General features: G+C 58.0%; 1 protein-coding gene across 3 annotated transcripts in view; it reads right to left on the reverse strand.

Annotated features, from left to right (window-relative positions):
• Positions 1-14,268, reverse strand: part of COL27A1 (collagen type XXVII alpha 1 chain) — a 121,550-nt gene that overhangs the window by 52,725 nt on the left and 54,557 nt on the right. For all 3 annotated transcript variants that reach the window (XR_004983408.2, XM_036412031.2, XM_036412029.2), the window contains exons 15-19: positions 7,355-7,408; positions 6,651-6,695; positions 3,385-3,438; positions 2,120-2,173; positions 1,481-1,534 (exon numbers count right to left, since the gene is read on the reverse strand). Coding sequence is in view for 2 of the 3 variants with exons in the window: in XM_036412031.2 (XP_036267924.1) it covers positions 1,481-1,534; positions 2,120-2,173; positions 3,385-3,438; positions 6,651-6,695; positions 7,355-7,408 (261 nt within the window). In the remaining variant the exon portion in view is untranslated. The remainder of the gene's footprint in view (positions 1-1,480; positions 1,535-2,119; positions 2,174-3,384; positions 3,439-6,650; positions 6,696-7,354; positions 7,409-14,268) is intronic.

A 14,268-nucleotide genomic window follows, 5' to 3' on the forward strand; every position in this document is an offset into this window, starting at 1 on the left:
CATCTCCGGGGAGAACGTGGCCGCGGGGACACAGACCAGGCTCCCGTGCCCACATGGATCGGGCCCACTAACGAGGGAGAGAGACCACCGATGGGGGCTGGGGAGCTGCAGCTCCCGCCATGGTCCCCGGAAAGGCGGAAAGGCCCGGGGAGGCGCTGACAGGCTCATCAGCTCCTGTCTTCGGTGGAGCAGAGCCCTCTTCTGAGTCAGCCAACCCAAACAGAACCCAACGCGAGAGGCAGACCCCGGTGGCTTCCAGGGCCCCGCGAGGGAGCCCAGGCAGACCTTCCTCCTGCAGAAACGGGGACCCTGAGGAGGTCCCCTGCCTGCGCTGGAGCTCCCTGTCCTCAGTGGCAGGAATGCCTCCCTCACGTCCTGGTGGCGCATCAAGTTCTCACCCCAGAGATGCTGCTCCTCAGCCTCCTGGCCCGAGGTGGAGCCTAGTAACTGGGAGGGAGCTCGCTTTCCAGCCGCACTGGCCGGGCTGCGGGGAAAACCGGGGAGGAAGAGTCTTTTTCCACCGTGACCAGGGGAAGGAATCGGGGCCACGAAGGGAGGCCAACTCCATTTGTCTAAAGATAGGACGGTGTCACGGCCAACGTCAAAACAGTGGAAAGTCAGAACTTGTAGCTTTCAGGAAACACTCCCTCATCCATCCGGCGTTGCTGGGAGTGATCTTTGGAAGGGTCTGGGGAACCGGGCAGAGCCAGACTTTTGTCTCTGAGACCTGGCAGAGGAGCAAGCCCCGGGCCAGGGAGTTGAGGGCGGGTGGGACTCCGGCCGGGGGTTGGTGGAGACCAGCAGAGGACAGGGGCGCTGTTGATCCTGAACAGACAACGGCTCTGGCACTGCTCACCCTGCTCTGCAGAGCGAGTCCCCAAAGCAGAGAGAGGGGGGCAAGCAGAGCTCACCCAGCCGCCTCTCTCCATCTCATGAGGAATGTCTAGCATACCTATGCTAATTCTCACAGGGATCAGAGGGACACTCTCAGGGTTCTGCTTCCAGGACTGGAATTATTATGTTAATAGCTAAACCATCCTGCATTGTTTCTCATTCTCCGCTCACATGCCAGAATTTCGCAGTGGTTTCTCACTCCTCAGACCAGGGAGCTCTGAGCCCTGAACTGGTGCAGGGCAGCTGTGAGCGGCTGGAGAGGTCCCAGGGCACGGATGGGAGAGAATGTGCAGAGCTCCTAGTAAGGGTTCAGGCAGCAGAGCTCAGAGGACCCACCTGGTATTTTTTTTTCCAAAACTGTAAAGGTGGCTGCAAAGCTACCTGAAGGCCAGCTTCTGTCCCACTTGCCACTGACCGAGGGCAGAGGCAGAAAGGGTCACCTACCTCGGAATTTCTATTCTCAGCCCAGTCTCTCCTTTGCTGTGTGACCTCAGACAAGTAGCTCCCTGCCTCGGGGTTTTGGTTTGCCAAGGACAATATCCCGTCCCACTTGCAGTCAGATACAGAGAAATAGGGCATCACATACCTCAGGCCCTGGGGGCCCAGGAAACCCAAGGGATCCTTTATCTCCAGCTTTGCCCTGGGGAAGAGAAGAGATTATGGGAAGGGGGTGGGCAGGCAGGGGTAAGTGAGGGCTCACTTTTTCCTGACCTTTTGAGCTGTCCCGCTGGCTGCAGGCGGTTGGAAAGCTCAGGAGTATACAAATGAAATCTGCCTAGATAACTAGGAGCTGTTACTGTTCAAACCCCGCCTCCTACACCTTCTAGCCATGGGATCCAGGGCAAGTCGTTTCACCTTGTGAAACCCCAGTTTACCCATCTGTAAAATGGGAGCAAGAATAATCCTATAACCCCTGGGGTTATTAGAAGTATCTGACATTCAGTGATATTCAGTAAATAAATGACACCTACTGCTATTATTAATTATGTTACTACTATTCACAAGATATCGGGAGCCCAAGATGCTGGCCAGTGACGGAGGCCTGTCTATGATGCTGGGTAAGTTCCTACCCTCTGGGCCTCAGTGTCCCCATCTGTGGAATGGGAGAATCTCCATCCCTGCCTCGCCCTGCTCATCACCCAGGGCTGCGGCAGGAGGAAGTGAGGTCCTGGATGACCTTTTGGGGGGGGTGAGGTTTGGGGGTCTCAGAAGAGAAGGTACTTACCAGAGGCCCTGGCTTCCCCCGTGTGCCTGGGAACCCTGGCAATCCCTGGCTGCCCTGGAAAAGACCCAGAGCGGGCCGGGATTAGTGAGGACCGGGAACAGCCAGGTGAACAGCTGCCTGGCCAGGCAGAGGCCGGGAGAGCAGCCGCCTCTGAGGAAGATGGGCTTTGCCCTCACGTCCCCTCCTTGCAGGGAAATGTACTAGCTCTGCGCCCCTGAGGGCGGGGCCGCAGGCGTGCAAAGGTGGGACGGCCCGTCCTCACCAGAATTCCTGGACCTTGGGACCCTGGGGCCCCAGCAGGGAAGTCTGAGGACTGGAGCCCGGCAGGAGAAAGCAGCAGCCAGGCCTGCGTGTCTGGCAACCCAGAGACATCCAGGCTGGGTCAGGGTAGGCCAGCCAGGAGAGAGGGAAGGGGAAGAGGGAGAGCCGGCCAACATCTGGGCCTCATTGAGTGACAGGGTGAGGTCCAGATGCGGCCACATGGTACGGGACACAGGCACAGAGGAGCTGGCCTGGGCAGGCCGCCCCAGTTCATCAGTTAGAAGGCCAGCTACTCACTCACTCACTCACTCACTCACACATGCCCTCACTGTCCACTCTTCTGGGCAGGAGCCTGGGCCCAGCTGTGCCGGGGCAGCCCGGGGACATACTGGCTGCCAGGGAGCCGAGCACACGTCCCATCAACCAGGGGAGAGAGGCGCTGCAGCGGGTGAGGGGCAGACAGGCTGCTCAGGCCACTGAGAAAATCAAGCGGCCACACCCCCAGCAGATGGAGAGAATGGCATCAGAGCAGGTCCTGAGGGAGGGGGCAGGGTTGGGCTAGCAGAGGCCGGGCAGAGGGTGTGCCAGGCAAGTCAGCGTGTGTTGAAAGCCTAGAGAAGCAGGGGGCAGCTCAGGGGGGCCGAGCACAGGGCTGTACGGATGAGGGATATGAAAGTGTCAGGGTGCCCACTCACTGGGGTCCTGGGAGCCAGGCATTCACTCTGGGAGCAATAGGGAGCCGTGGAGCGTTTGTGAGCACAGTGAGGCAGACGGAAAGGGGAGAAGCAGTGGCAGGGATCATTCAGGAGGCCTGTAAAGTCCAGGGAAGAGATGCTGAGGTGAGGGTGGGTGAGGGCAGGGAATACAAGGCTGTTTAGAAGGAAATGAGCTCAAGGTAGGTCCTGGGCTATGATGGGCCCTGGGCAGGCAGCAGGAAGAGAGGAACAGGATTGTGGGGAGGGAGAAGATGGGGGGGGGTGTGTGTAAGAATCTGCTGCAATTACCTTGTCTCCTTGGAATCCGGCATCTCCTGACACACCTGGAACCCCTTGTTCGCCCTAAATACACACCAGCAAAGAAGGTTATGATGTGACCACAGCGGGTTCTGGAAGCCTCCCCCACCCGCAGCCCCTGGCAAGGTACAGCTTTGCCGAGACTGTCCCCAAAGTCCATCTGACCAGCAGCAGCCTTGTTAGAGGAGAAGGCAGGGCCCCAGGTGGGGAAGGCAGGCCCTGGGGGGGACCCAGCGGCCTCGTTGCAGACCTGCCTGGGGTTGCTGGTTTGGCCGAAAACTCTCTCAATGGGAGCTCAACTGCCCCATGCCGCCTGGCCTTCCCGCAGAACTGACACCTGCAGGTGCAAGGAACCGTTTCTGGGCCCTGGAGCCTCTTCATCCACTGACGCCACACAGCAGCGAGCGCAGTGGGGACGATGGTGCCCGCTCCGTGGTTTCCGAGCACGGGCACCTGCTGCTCCAGATTCCTCGCCGCCAGGCTGGGAGCTGTCACTTCTTCCTTCTGTGGAAGTTTCTACGCCAGGCATCGGCGGCCGTCTACTCCTAATTAGCTGCTTTAAACCAACCTACCGGCTGAGAAACCAGCACACCGGGCTGGTTAAGACCATTTGTAGAGAGTCAACTGGTCTCCAGTTAGGGCTGTGTGTTCCTTTTTTAAGACAGCCTGTTGCATGGGCGAGGCAACACGGATTCTGGCGGTGGGCGTCTCTTCTGCTCACTCCCGGTGTTCAGCCCGTCCTGGGGAACGAGCTGTCCAGGAGCCCAACCAGGAGATGTCTCCTTAGAGCTGGAACCACCTCGCAGGGCCCTCCCCCTTCCTGGCTCTCCGTGGGGTGGGCATTTCCAACGGTGCGCTGGCCCCAGGCTCAGAACACACGCCCCACCTGGGAGCAGGTGGAAGGATGGAGAGTCTCAGGGAACCCGTGCCCTGCAGCTAGGGCTGTGACCTTCAGCAGAACTTCCTTGGCAGAACAAAAGCCAGAATTTTAAAAAATATGCATATTTTTTTAAACTTAGCTTTAGTTTTTCCAACTTGGAAAACCCTGTATAGCATCCCAGAGTCGTAGGAACCAAGGAACATTGTTTTTTTCTTTCTTTAATATCCAAAGGAAGTGTGAGGGGGGTCGCAGCATATTTTCAAAGGCACCTAAGCAATCAGGACAATGGATCTGGAGAAAGCTGGACCTGGAGCGGGCGACTTGGATCCAGAAAGTGCCTCCACGCAGGCGGACGGGGCCAAGTGGTTGTAAGTGGGCCGGAGGCCAGGCTGGATCATGGAAAATCTAATATTCCAGGCAGGACGGCCACGGAACATGAGGCGATGGCTCCACCACCCCCGGGGAGGGCCAGGGTGGCGAGGGGGGGGGGGGGAGACAAGGGGCTGAACATAACCCGCTTCTCCCAACGTGAAAGCCCCGCCCCAGCAGAGGGGGCAGAAAAGAGACTTCTTTCTCTTTTCTTCTTCTCCATCTTTTTTTTTTTTTTTTTTTAACCTGAAGATTTATTTAATCGTCCTGAACACGATAGGCAGAAAAACAATCCCTTCCTCCTCTTCTTCCCCCTAGAGCGTTCACATCTTCCAAACGTCTCGGGCACCGGCAGTCAGCGGGCCGGCTGAGGTGTATGTGACACATTTATTTCCATGTTCCTGAAGAAACAGCGAGCCGGCGGCCAGCTCTGCCTATAAAAAGCTTACTGCCCACAGTCCCACGTCCCCCAGGCTGCTCAGGTCTCCGACCTCGGGGCAAACAGGGAGCTGTGGGAGGCCCCGATTCCAACAGAAAGCTCCCCCGTCTAGTGGGAGAGGGTTGTGGCGGAGGGAGGGGCAGCAGGCAGCAGGGCAGTATCAGAGGGGGGAGCTGGGGGTGCAGCTGGAGGCTTGGGTAGGGCAGTGGGGGGCGGAGGAGGAAACAGATGGAGAAGGACTGGGGTTGGCATCGCACGCCTGGTGACCTCTAAGTGGGGGCTGGCAGGGACGCTGCTAAGACAATCCGGGTGTGCCCATCACAGCTCGGCAGCTCCGACTTCCTAGGAGTCCAGGGCCCACCAGACCATCGAGTGCCCTTGGACAGATCTCTTCCCTGTGGATCTGCTCTGCCTGCTGGGAAATGCAGGCGCTGGAGGAGGTGGCCTCTGAGGACCACGCCCGCTGTGCCCTTCAGACCTCAGTCGTGCTCCTGGTTCGGGTTTCTGGGGGCGGGTGCCTGGGTTTGAATCCTGACACTGGTTACCAGCTGCGTGGCCTCGGGCAAGCTTCCTACCTCACGGGGAGGGGTGGGGTGGGGGGGCGGTTTGGAGGGTGGATGGGTGAATGCCCACGGAGCACCCAGATGGTGCCCCGCACTGTCCCTGTTCCTGTTTCCCAGGGGTAGGAGGAGCGGCCATCTGCAGGCAGGCACAGAAGGAGCCTGGCCTCCCTCTCTCCTCCACTCAGGCTCCCAGGACCACGGCTGCTGCCGAAAGCCTTCCCACGCTCCCTTTGGAGTGCCTGGCTGGTCAAGGGACTGGTAGGGGCAGGAGGGAGGCAGATGGCCACAGGGCAGAGCAGAACAGCCCCCATGTCTTTGTCACTATCTACTTGGGCCCTGGGGACCCATCTACCCACTCACAGCTCTGCCCGGACACAGGGGAGACCGTGAGAGCTAGGCAGCAGCAGGGCTACGCAGAGGACACGTGGCAAGGGCGGCGCCCCCGTGGCAACTGGGGGGAAGCGGGGCAGGCACTCAGGGGCCCTTCCCTGCTTTTCTGTGGTGTTTTTATACCAGGTGGGCTCTGGGATGGGTTCCCAGTTCCAAGCAGACAGTTTATGTAAATTTGTTTCTTCCTGTGCCTGGGGAGGTCTGGGGCCCCACATCATACCTGCGCTGGGACCCATCATCGCAGTGACATTTCTCCTCTCTATCTCCCACCCCACCCCACCCCCTTCGCTCCATGGCTTTGGCCTCAAAGCCAGGCCCTGGCCTCAGCTTTGCACTCTGAATCCAGACACCTGCCTTGCTTTACTTCCCACCCATGCTTCGGCAGTTCTCCATACTCTCTCTGCCCAGGTCTGTGTGCCCCCAGAACCCCCTGTCTGAGCCCCATCCAGAGTTACAAGGGAGAAGCTGGGGAGCACAGAATTGGGGGGGGGGAGCGCAGAGGGGAGGCAGGAGGAGTGCAGGGGAGTGGACCTGGCGAGGCCAGCAGCAGCCGAGGCGGAGTGAGGGGGGTCGCATGCAGATAAAACACAGTGCAATAAGGGAGTATTCAGATCACCTTATCACCTTTCAGTCCGGGCTCCCCCATGTTTCCCATCAGCCCCTGCAAGACAAAGGCGGGGGTCGGGTTGAGGGCAACTCAAAGCGGCTGGCGCCAGGGGCTCTGGCTTATACCAGGGGCCTGCTGCAGCCTGCTTGCTCGGTTTTCTCATCTGTCAAAGGAGCGATGGCCCCAGCTCCTACAGCGATGGTGCGGACTGAGGGAGCATGAGAAGGGGCGGAGGACTCAAGAACCACCACACCGGAGAGGTCCAGGGGGAAGGGGTGATGACGGGGAGGGATGGCTCCATGGGCATGTCACACACACTGGCAATGGGGTTGCCCCTAACATGTTCTACCAGTGTCGGCCCAGCTTTCTCCTGCACCCCTCAGGAGGTACGAAGCTCTCCCCCTCAGGAGGTACGAAGCTCTGTGGTTTGCCATTCTAGCTCCTGTGTCCCCAGGGATGTCCCCACTGGACGTTCAGTGTCCTGAGGTCTGGAACTAGATCAGACTCATGCTCAGTTCCAGGACTGCTGTCCAAGAAAGACACCTGGCATGAGGGAGCTATAGATAACCGGCTCTCTGCTCATTCTCCCCCACCCAGCACCCATGGCCTCCCCCGCCCCCAGCTTCATGTCAGGGCACCCTCCCTTTCAGGCTGAAATGGGTCAGGGGGTGCCTGAATGGGCCGAGGCCTGGGACAGGGAATGGCCTGTTTACCTTCATGCCTTTAGGTCCCAGGTAGCCAATCGGACCCAATGTTCCCATGTCACCCTGGGGAGAGAAGAGAAGAGGACGTGGTGAGAGGTGCCCCCAGGAGGCTGGCCTGGGTCCCCGAGGCCCCCAGGGCTTGGTTTCCAAGGAGGCGGCCCCGCTGGGCTGCTTTCAGAGTGAAGAACGCTCTTCGGTCTGTGTGCGCCGCTGAAGTCATTGCTGGATTACATCTTACACAGGCCCCTTTGATTGCTGCCCCTCCCCCACCACTTCTTTCCATTTTGCTTTAGATGTCAGACCTTCCTCTCCCCTATTGGATTCTTTGCATCCCTTATGAGCTCAGGGACTCGGGGCATTCCATCTGATGCCTTTGGACCTCCATCTACATAAATAGTTGTGAAACTGGGACCAGGATCCTTCTCCTTGAGCCAGCTGCCAGAAGGGTCAAGTCCGCAAACAGGGGCTTCGATTCCCCTCTCGCAGTGAGGGGGAGGCGTGTCCTGATCCCCAGAATCTCACCCGGTCATCTCCTTGGGAGGGCAGCCAGGAAGGCGTGGGGCTGTCGGTCTCAGACACCCCACAGTTGAAGACAAGACCCAGGAGAACCCTTAGATCCTGGGCCCCAGGCTGGAGACCCCGCTGCAGATCGGATGAGACTGTCCCCAGTGGGAACAGCCAAGTCCCTAGACCCTGGAGAGCTGGGAGGCAGCACCTCCGTATAAGCTGGAGACCACCTGGTCTCATCTCTCCTCTGCCGCCCGCACATTGATTGGGGGGGTGAGGGGCGGTGCGAACCATTCTGTGCCTCCGTTTCCTCCTGCAACAAGTGGGGATATGTACCTCAGGCGTTGTTTTTTGAAGAGTTATGGACTTACATGTCTGGTGGCATTTTTGGTTGTCACATCCAAAGGGGGGCTACTGGCCTTCAGTGGGTAGAGGCGGTGTGTGTGTGTGCGTGTGTGTGTGTGTGTGTGTGTGTGTATGTGCACACGTGTGCCAAATATTCTACACTGTATAGGCCAGCCCCACAAGAATTGTAGGGCGAGAAACCATGGTTCATGGAGTGACTGTATTTTCTCTAAACAGGCCCATCTTTCTCCCAAATCTCCTCACTTCCCATCCACCCTTGTCATTACTGTCAACCAGCCACAGCCATAATATTAAGCCGACGCCAGAGAAAAGGAGCCCCTAGAAATGCCCTCTTCTCCCCTTTCCTGTCGCCTGTGACAGATCTAAATGTCTGGCTGCTGCGTGAGCCAATCCACGTGTCTGACCTCTCTGGGCCTTAGTGTCCCCACCCCCTGAGCCGGGCTCCATAGAGGCCCTGGAAGCACTGGAGGCACAAAGGCTGCCTCGGGAGCCAGGCTGCAGAGCTGCCCGGAGACGTCTCCTCTCGGAGGGAGGCCGGGCAGAGAATGAAAAATCACATTCCCGCCTGCCTCCCGCAGCAGGGCCCAGGGGTGTGGAGTGGAGCACCCCGAGGGGAGAGAGAGGGCGGGAGGTACAGAGCCACTGTGGGCACGGCCCAGCTGAGGCCAGGCCGATTCTCACTCGCCACCCCAGACCCTCCCCCAATGACTCAGATCAGCAGAGGCCTATGCTGGAGTCTGGCTGTGGTCCTGCTGTGTGATCCTGGGCAAAATGCCTTCCCTCTCTGGACCTCAAGACCCTCACCTGATTGGGTCGAACCAGACCTTTTAGTGGGGCTTTTGCGAAGAAAACCTGCTTTCTGTTCCCATCTAGGAATCTTGTCGCTGAGGGAGCCGGTGTCAGTGTCCCCGGTGTAATAGTAACACAAGCGGCACTGGTTCGTAGGCCCTGTGCTCAGCACCTTACTGTCTCCACTCAATTATTCCTTCCTCCAGCCATTTAAGACACCTTCTGCTACAGTCCTCACTACACAGAGGAGGAAATGGAGGCCTGAGGGGTTACGGCTTGAGCAAATCTGAGCGGGCATCTATACTAGGCAGTTGGTCTCCAGGGCGGCTAGGCAATTCTGAAGAACCCTTTGGGAAAGGGGGAGTGAAGTCCGGGGCCCTGGCCAAAGGCATTTGGGCAGGCCCCTCTGGCTTCTCTCTCTCATCCCGGATGAAGGAGGACAGGGGTGGCCCGCCCCCTGTTCCCCGTGCTGCACAAATAAACAGCGGGCTCTGCTGGCACGCTGGCTCCGGGGCTGCCCTGGGCGGGCACAGGACCAACGGCAGCTCCAGGAACACAGGCTCCTTCTTCCCGGCGTCCAGGCTCAAAGTGGCCCGTTGTGCGGGGACCGGGTTCAACACAGGCCTGAGTGACGCCCGTGTGGGCCCACGGGAGCCACCACAGCTCCACCCTCACCGCCCCGCAGGCCTCTCTCTCCAAAGGGGTCTGTGTGTGGTGGGGCAGGGCCCAGCGTGGGCATCCACCCCCGGGGGCAAGGAGTCGTGGAAACTCGACTCTGGCTGCCAGGGGCGTGGGGAGGAGGTGGCACTCGCTCAGGGGAGGTCTTCCTGGTGTCGATGGGACCCTCATGCTGGGATATCATTGCATTTGGGGGAGGAACAGAGAAGACCACTTCCCCTCCAGTCCAGCCAGAAGAATGCCGTCTGCTGTGCGCGAGACACCCTCACGGGCAGCCTGGCCCAGCAACACACAGTGTCGTGTCCCCACAGGAAAGAACAATGAGTAATACCCTTAATTGGGATCCTGTTTCCACTTTGCCTAAGCTCCCAGACATGGCTTTACACACTTTGCCCTCATCTCGCTGGCTCCCACCGAGAGCACAGCCAACCACATCTGCAACCACTTACAGAGCTCCTACTGTGTGCCAGACTCCACGCTCCGCGCTCCCAGTCTCAACAGATCCTCGTTAGCAGGCGCTTACGCTGTGCCAGGAACCCCGGTGAGGGCAGCGCACAGTAACCCCGGGAGGCCAGCACCCCTCTCGGTCCCACCCCACTTTACAGAGGACGAAACCGAGGCTCCAAGGGGCTCCGAGGGAGGGGAAGCAACTCGCACAAGGACTAAGCCAGGAGGAGGAGGCAGAGGCCGAACCGGAACCCAAGTCTGTCTGTCGTCTGTCTGTCTGCCCCTCGGGCCATGCTCACTAGCCCTCGACTGACTGTTCACTCCATGCAGGACCACGGTGCCTTTCTCATCGCCATGGCCCCTAAGTGACAGGGCCCGGGACAGGCTTCAGGTGCAGAAACAGGCACGAGTTCCGCTCCCCCCCAAGTACACCGTGGGGTTTGCCAGGGACCCCTGAAGACAATCCAGGTGCTCCCGATGCCCGCCCTGCATGGAGAGGTGCTGGCCGGGCCTCCCTCCCTCACACGCCTCACCTGTCTGCCCTGCTGTCTCTCCAGCTGTGACGCCCTCGGCCACTGTTTCCTTTGCCGTGTGCTCACCCTGTTAACATCTACTGGTCCTTCTGGGTGACCAGACTCCGGAGGCAGGTCAGGCCCCTGCTGACTGGTCTCAGAACCTCACATGGCTTTCACTCCAAGCCAGTTCCACCCTGATAGCCATCAGTGTGTGTGCCTATGTGGCCACCACTCTCCCCTCCTTCCCCCTGGCCCCGTGCCCCAAAGGAGCCACTAAAAGCAGCCTAGTGAATGGATGAAAAAACAAACAAATAAAAAAATAAAAACCTTCAAACTCTTATTTACAAAACCCCCAGGGGGGAAATCTTGCAGCAGCGTTCCCTGGAACTGCCTTAAAGGTGACAAGGTCTCTTTTCCAGAAACGCTGATTGAGGGCCCTCTGCTTGGGGAGAGGGACCTGGGGCTGTGGCCAGTCCTGGGTCCTGGGTGACCTTCATAAGCACCATCTCTCACCCGGAACAGCCCCGGGCACTCCCCGTGCGTGCTCTGACACCTCCGCTGTCCCCACGCAGCACAGAAGTGGAGTGGAGCTGGCTGCGGGGTGTAATGTGAGGAGCAGGAGCTATGCACACAGGCCCGGGTCCCACCTCTCAGCTGTGTGACCTTGGGCAGGGGTTCCAGCCTCTCTGAGCCTCGGCTTCCCTCCCTGTGCAATGGTAATCCCACTCCCTGCCCTCAGAGACTTGCTGTGATGATTACGTGCTTGGCGCAGGGTTTGGCAAATATCGGTTATTGGGGTTCCTGGCCTCACTTTGTAGACAAGGAAACAAACCCCAACAATGGGTTAGTGACAGATTTTGGTGGACTTGTCTACTATCCCCCACATTCTGGGTTTGGGCCAGATCACATATTCTTTGGGTCTCGTTAAATGGAGGAGCCAACATCCCTTCTGAGCCACTCAGAATGCAAAAGACAGGAGTCTTCGTTGCTGGGCAGATTCCGGAACGAGGCAGTCTTTTCTTGAGGCCCAGCCAAAGGGTTTCAATTACTCAAAGGAGGCAGTCTCACCTCAGAGGCCGCAGGGGGCCACACGGGCCTGGGCTGCATGTCCCTAGGGATGACCCCGGGCCCCAGCCTCCCCATCCGGGTGACCAGGCTGTGCGGCACCTCAAGCAGCTCAAGGCTCCCGCAGCCTAAGGTACGTCCAGCACACACAGCTGATGGGTGTTCCGTGAATGTTTGTCTGTTCTCTCCTCTCCTTCCTCCCGGCTGCAGAGACCCCGGGGGACAGGGCATGTTTAGGCTTCAGTCTGCATGCAAACAGCTTCAGCTGGCCAGACAGAAGGCCCTGAATAAATCTGAATCTCCAACTGAAATGATACCAGTACGTGGAATTCCCATGTGCTCAGCTAAAAACCCACATCCTCTAGGAAAATGAAGGTGACTCACAGTCCATCTCCCCTTCTAACTCCAGGATAGAAAATTCCTTTGTTTCCCACTCTTTGGGAAACCTTGGGGTGCAGAAGGCTCTGCTGGGGGTGGGGGATGGGGGCGGGCAGCATTGATTTAGTGGTGTCAGATCCAGCCCTGTGATCCACAAGGAGAAAGGCTGGGATGCCCAGCCTTTGGCAGAAAGGGAGTTTAAAAACAGCAGAGGCGCAAGGGAAAACTCACCAGCTCTTTGGGAAAGGACCTCATGAGGGGGCGCATCATCTGAGAAAGGCTGGGATGCCCAGGGCGCATCCCCAACTGAGACCCCTCAGAAGAGAGCAGGGAGAGGAGTGCCCTGCATTAGGAGTTGGGAGACGTGGTCTCCCATTATGCCCCCATCCTCTCCTGCCTTTTACGTGACCTTGACCAAGGGCCTCGGTTTTCCCATCTGTCAAATGGGATTCACCTAAGAAACCATGGGAACGGAACAGATAAAAACAAAGACTGCCCGGCTCAATTGGAAAGTCAGGTGAACAGCGAGTGATATTTCGGCATCCATGTGTTCTAAATGGTGCAGCTGACATTCAGATTTCCCCGAGTGTCTTGTATTTAATCTGGCAGCCCTTCCCGTGGAAAGAAAGGGGAGCACCAGTGGGCAGAGGTCTGTGAACAGTCAGAAGGGCCCGGGGCTGGGAGGGCACAGGCTCCATCCGCAGAATCCGTGGGTGTTCATTCGGCCAAGCCCTATACTGGCCCCTCTGAGAAGCCAACCTAGCGGACGCCAGGACAAGGACAGGCAGGAGTCTGTGCCAAGGAGGACAGCCAGGATACATAAACATCCCCTCAGGAAAGCTTTAGGGGCCGGATCATATAGCCTGAGGGAAGGAGCCCGGGGAGGAGCAGACAATGACCGCCTTTACGTCCCCAGCGGCCCCTCCCGGGGCAGGACCGGACCTTGGCTCGGCACACGGGAACGTCTGCACAATGAGAGCTCTGTGGACACGGCGGGGCTCCCGAGGGGGGGCGTCCAACACCAGGGTGTTCACCTTGTGGTTTAATGACCGTATGACCAAGATGCTCCAGAGACCTCCGCCTCGCGTCGAGGTTGGCCTCAGACCCTTGGAAAGTCCCCATGAATCAGGTTTATTTTTCCAAAGCATCTAGGTCAGCGCCTTGTGCCAAACAAGGTGCCCGGCAAAGGACAGCGCGGGCGACAAATGGATGACTCAAGGGTTGACACGTCCTCCTCCCAGACCAGGCAGGCGTCACCAGTCAACCTCAGCATCCTCTCTCACTACATCCCAAGGTGACTTGGGAATCTTGTTCAATGCACCAGTCTAGACAGCTGCCACCAGGGACAAAATGCCTATCATCATCACAATCACCCACTATTATTACAACTAGTGCTTCTTGAGTGCTTACTATAATATATCCTAGGCATTTTATATGTATAATACTAGCTTCATTAAATAATCCTCCAAGTTAGGTACTAATACTATTCCCATTTTACAGATGAAGACATTAAGACTCAAGCAGGTGGAAAAAATGTACTCAGAATTGCAATTAAATGAAAGGTAGAGCTAGGATTTGAACCGAAGCGATCTGGTTCCTTCTCAGCTATGAGACTAGACTGGATGTGTGGATCTGTGGTCCTCACAAGAGTGGGCCCAGCGATCCCACCTGGGGTTTAAGGAAGCAAGGTCATAACGGAAGACCACAGAGCCATGGGGAGGGGAGCCCAGAATTTGGACACAGGTTGATCTGAGCCTCCATCCCAGCCCACTCCACCCACCTGAGCAGGCACACAGCACTGGGCCCTCTTCACAGGACAGGCCTCCCCAGGACAATAAGGCTCCACAGACCCCTCCCCTCCCCAGAGGCAGGGACCAAACCTGCAACCGAGGTACATGCCCTTGATCAAAATCAAACCAAGTCTGCAGGCTGTCGCTCTAACCACTGAGAAAAACTGGCTAGGACGTTAGCCTCCCTCTGAACAGAATTTCTCAGCAAAATTGCTGGAGTGGCTGAAGCACTAAGGAAAAGTCTTCTGTGACCCCCCAAAAGCCTCCAGACTCAAACCCTATAAGGAATGACTCTGAGAACAGAACAGAGTGGGCATCAAACCTCGGCCAGGCCCAAGGCCGAAGCTCACCCTTGAAGAGATGGCCCTGGTTTTGGCTAACAGAACCA

The sequence above is a fragment of the Pipistrellus kuhlii genome, unplaced genomic scaffold, assembly GCF_014108245.1.
Source record: "Pipistrellus kuhlii isolate mPipKuh1 unplaced genomic scaffold, mPipKuh1.p scaffold_m20_p_43, whole genome shotgun sequence".
NCBI classification, from domain to species: domain Eukaryota; kingdom Metazoa; phylum Chordata; class Mammalia; order Chiroptera; family Vespertilionidae; genus Pipistrellus; species Pipistrellus kuhlii.